Raw genomic sequence first — 4,375 nt, 5'->3', positions numbered from 1 at the left:
CGGGGCAGGACGAGCCCGGAGGGCTGCTGACGTTCAAGCCATCGTCTTTAGGCCGTGCCGTGGAAGTTGCTCTGTGAGCCCACCCCGCTGACGGCCGGTTTTCTGACCTCTCTTCTCCCAGGTGCTGATCATCGGTGGCGGGGCCGGAGGGGTGCTGCGAGAGGTGGTGAAACACCCGGCCGTGGAGTCTGTGGTGCAGTGCGAAATCGATGAGGTGGGAGGGCTGCTGACGTTCAAGCCATCGTCTTTAGGCCGTGCCGTGGAAGTTGCTCTGTGAGCCCACCCCGCTGACGGCCGGTTTTCTGACCTCTCTTCTCCCAGGTGCTGATCATCGGTGGCGGGGCCGGAGGGGTGCTGCGAGAGGTGGTGAAACACCCGGCCGTGGAGTCTGTGGTGCAGTGCGAAATCGATGAGGTGCGTTGGGCTCCCGGCTGCGTGCAGGTGCCCCGGGGCTTCGGTCAGACGGATGGGCTGCCCAACGAAAAGCAGCCCTGCTTGACAGCATCCATGGGAGCTGCTGCTTCACCTGCTGTCCCTTGTCAGGAGCGAGTGCGTTTGCTGCCGGTTCTGCTGGCGTGACACTGACAGCGCCACCTCTTTGCCTTACGAGTCATCTACGTGGCAGCTGGCCGCCTCTTCATGTGATTTCTTTCACACACGTATGGTAGAGGCCCTTCCAGGCCAGCGTGGGCCAAGTGTGGGAGCTGGAGGACGAGAGCTCTGGCTGTCTGAAGGTGCTGCTTTTCCCTCTCCCCCCATGCGGAACAGAGCGCTGCTCCTGCCAGAGGAGGATGGTCGCTTTGTTAAGAGTCTTCTACGACTGAAAGCAGGAAATAAGCAGGGGGTATATGCTTCTGTGATAGATGGGCTCATCCTCCTCCTCTAGGTCAGTTTGTTCTGATGTTTTACTTTATTAGAAAGTTCTGCTGTCTCCTCAAAGGGAGGCTGTATTAGGAATGGGAAATGCTGCTGTATGAGACTGTGTCCTCTTGACTGCCAAGCTGTATAGACATATGTGCCTGGTTTTGAAGAAGTGCTGCCTGACACCAGCATATTTTTTTGTCTCTGCCAACTGTGAGAAGTTGGTAGTGTTCAGTACCACTGCTGGGGCTAGGGCAGTGGCTGTCTGACCATTTTAGAGAGAAAACTGTATCTTCTGGGGGGATTGATATAATGACTATAGAGCAGAGGTGGGGATATTTTTCCTCTTGCATCTAGAAACCTGCTGGCATGGTTTTATTGAGGAAGAAAAAACCTCAAAGTCTTTAGCTGAGATCACCTCTGCAAGTGATGTCCACAGGGAAAAGGAGCACAGAGCAGTCAGATCTGTAATTGTATTCTCTTAGTTCCTCAGGGAGCTTTTGAAGCTCCAAGTTCTTCTTGTTGAGCTTGGCAAGGACAGACCAACAGTGTCACTGAACCCTGAGGCCGTAGGAAAGGGCTGAGTGTAGCTTGTTGGCTGAAGATGCTGACAGCTCTTGAGGCTTTAGCTAGTAAGTCGGATTTGTGCTGAAGGCATGGGAGGAAATGACTCACTGTGCTGTTCTTTCAGCTGCAGCTGCACAGTAGCCTGAGAAGTAGCTCCCTGTAGCCCCTGCTGACCCACTTGTGCTCTCTGTGTTGCAGGATGTGATCCAGGTATCTAAGAAATACCTCCCAGGAATGGCAGTGGGATATTCCAGCGCTAAGCTGACCTTGCATGTGGGAGATGGTTTTGAGTTCATGAAACAAAATCAAGAAGCCTTTGATGTAATTATCACGGACTCGTCTGACCCCATGGGTAAGAATTCTGGCCATAAAAGGGTACTGCTTTCCACACTCTTCCTCCTTTTCTCTTCTTCCTATCTCCTGGAAGTAATGCCAGCCTGCCCAGGCTCCGTTCAAGTGAAAAGGCTGTCACTGACTCGGTTCTTTTGGTAGAAAAAGGGAAGGATGAAGATGAGAAAATTTTATTAGCAAGGCTTCAAGCCAGCTGTCACGTTTCTGTCCTCAAAATTCAACTCCAGCAGCTATTGCCTCTGGCAGAGAGTTGATCCTTGAGTCCAGCAATCCCATGGGGGATATAGCACCATGCTGGCAAAGACAGCTTTGTGCATGTGCCTGCTAATGAAGCAGTGGCTCACGCACTGTTGCTGTAGCTACCTAGCCTAAAGATGGCTGGAGTGTAAGTTTACTGTATTTCTGAAGGGGAAAACTGAGGTAGAGAGGGACCAAATGTAGTTATAGTGCCTCCTGTTAGGGACCTAATTATGAGTGCCTGAGTCTAGAGGTAGAGAGGGACCAAATGTAGTTATAGTGCCTCCTTTTAGGGACCTAATTACGAGTGCCTGAGTCACCTTCACTCTTGCTGTAGTCAACACAAGAGAGAGGCATCTCTAAACAGCAGTTTGTAGCAGGAGTTCAGTTTTAAAAATGCTCACTGAAGCAAGAGGGAGCTGCTAGGACTTTCTTTGATAAACATCCCGGGCTTGCTATTGAGCAAAGCTAAAACCGTAATGGTTCTGCTGTGCTAGGTGTAGGCTAGAGTTCATCCAGGGTCAAAGCTTTTTGCTTCCATATTGTCTCCAACACTTGTGATTCACTGAAAAGCCATTTGAAATACCTCTTTTCCAGGGCAGTCCCTGTGCAGCGTGGGTATTCAGAAAACTCTCAGAAACCTACCCTCTTAGTCTTTCTCTAGACGTCTCTCTTTACTCACTTTTCTCCCAGGTCCTGCAGAAAGCTTATTCAAAGAATCCTACTACCAGCTGATGAAGACAGCCCTGCGAGAAGATGGGATTCTTTGCTGCCAAGGTGAGGATGCTGTCTCTGGGCAGAGGCTGATGCCAGATCATTGCATGCAAAGCATGAGGCACAAAGGGGACTCTCTGCGTGGGGAGACATGACGCAGGGACTGAAATCCATTTCAGCTCCCAGGCACAGGAGCTGTGTGATCCTGTATACGTCAACTCATTAACTGGACTGTGCTTAGTAAAACTGGCGTAAGGGTCTTATCTTGCCTTTGAAACCACATGAGATGTGTGGAGTAGAGCAGGTTTGGACTTGGAACCACTGTTAACCTGGCACAGGCCTGTGCAGAGAAGAGGGGCAGTTCTCACCTTGCATCCTGTCTTCCTTTCTCCCTGTAGGTGAGTGCCAGTGGCTGCACCTGGATCTCATTAAGGAGATGCGTCAGTTCTGCAAGTCTCTGTTCCCTGTTGTGGAATACGCCTATTGCACCATCCCCACATATCCCAGCGGGCAGATTGGCTTCATGCTCTGCAGCAAGAACCCAGTGAGTTTCAGGCACCTGAAGTGCCCTTTTCCATTCCCTGAAAGCACCTGCAGAGCCTGCCTCAGGCTGTCCTTACAGAGCTTGAGCTGTGCCACTGAGCTCTCCCAGCTGTGCGGCCTCTAGATTCATGCTGGGACCCAGCTCCACTGCAAAAAAGAAGCCAGGGGGGCCCAAGGCCCCAGAGCTGTGATGCAGCTTGCTCCGTGCTGAGTGAGTGCAGAATTGACCAGTAGTGTAACCGTTTGCCTTAGGAAAGGACATTGTTTTCTCTCTAGTACAACGAACTTGTAAGGGAGGAAGCCCCTACCAATTTCCAGAGCCTGTTAAGGCTTTGGCTTATTGATGCTGACTGTTATAAAGTGGGCACCTGCTTGATAAGAATCAGCTTGCAAATGGTAATCTGCTTGTACAGAGGCCTCCAAGTGAGAGTCAATGTTAGGATCTGGGCTGCTAACTCTGTGTCAGACCACTGAGGTCTGCTCCCTTCCCAATCTGCTGTATTACAGCAAACCTGTAATGCAACTTGTCACATTGGTTTAGGGAGTCAGCAGCACTTCTCCTGCTGTATTTGATTTATCTGGGGCATTGGCAGCATGCACTGTGCCTGACTTAATGCAGATGTGGATTCTGCTCTGAAGAGCAAAAGCCTTGCTCCTCAGATGTTCAGGCACAATCTGACAGCTTCATCTGGCACATGGCTCACACGCAGTCTGACCTCATACGCTGACATCTGTGAATAAGGGCTAGTCACACGAGGTACGGAGTGTAAACTTGGGCCCTTGGGACTGGAGCTGCGCAGAACCTTTGACCTCATACTAGAACAGAAAATCATCTGTTTTCCTGGGAGTCCTCTTGGTTCTCTGCCATGAATCAGGATGCCTGTCACACAGCCTTTTGCTTGTTACCCAAATGCTAAAGAGCTACCTGGCTTCTTTTTTGCAGAACACAAATTTCCGTGAGCCTGTGCAGCAGCTCTCACAGCAACAAGTAGAGGAGAGGAGTCTAAAATACTACAACTCTGACATTCATCGGGCAGCTTTCATTCTGCCAGAATTTGCACGGAAGGTAAGCAAGGCCCTGCTTCTATTCCTCCATCAAGGG

General features: G+C 50.7%; 1 protein-coding gene across 1 annotated transcript in view; it reads left to right on the top strand.

The window, feature by feature from the left end:
- Positions 1–121: 121 nt before the first annotated feature.
- Positions 122–4,375, top strand: part of SRM (spermidine synthase) — a gene marked incomplete at its 5' end in the record, with an annotated part of 5,378 nt that continues 1,124 nt past the window's right edge. Inside the window, 6 exons of the mRNA XM_010292325.1 lie at positions 122–214; positions 322–414; positions 1,627–1,780; positions 2,710–2,793; positions 3,129–3,274; positions 4,217–4,339. Of these exons, the coding sequence (XP_010290627.1) occupies positions 122–214; positions 322–414; positions 1,627–1,780; positions 2,710–2,793; positions 3,129–3,274; positions 4,217–4,339 (693 nt within the window). The remainder of the gene's footprint in view (positions 215–321; positions 415–1,626; positions 1,781–2,709; positions 2,794–3,128; positions 3,275–4,216; positions 4,340–4,375) is intronic.

Source organism: Phaethon lepturus, unplaced genomic scaffold (assembly GCF_000687285.1).
Source record: "Phaethon lepturus isolate BGI_N335 unplaced genomic scaffold, ASM68728v1 scaffold27078, whole genome shotgun sequence".
Lineage (NCBI taxonomy): Eukaryota > Metazoa > Chordata > Aves > Phaethontiformes > Phaethontidae > Phaethon > Phaethon lepturus.
Note: the sequence above shows the minus strand (reverse complement) of the source record. Positions and strands in the feature narration are given on the sequence as shown.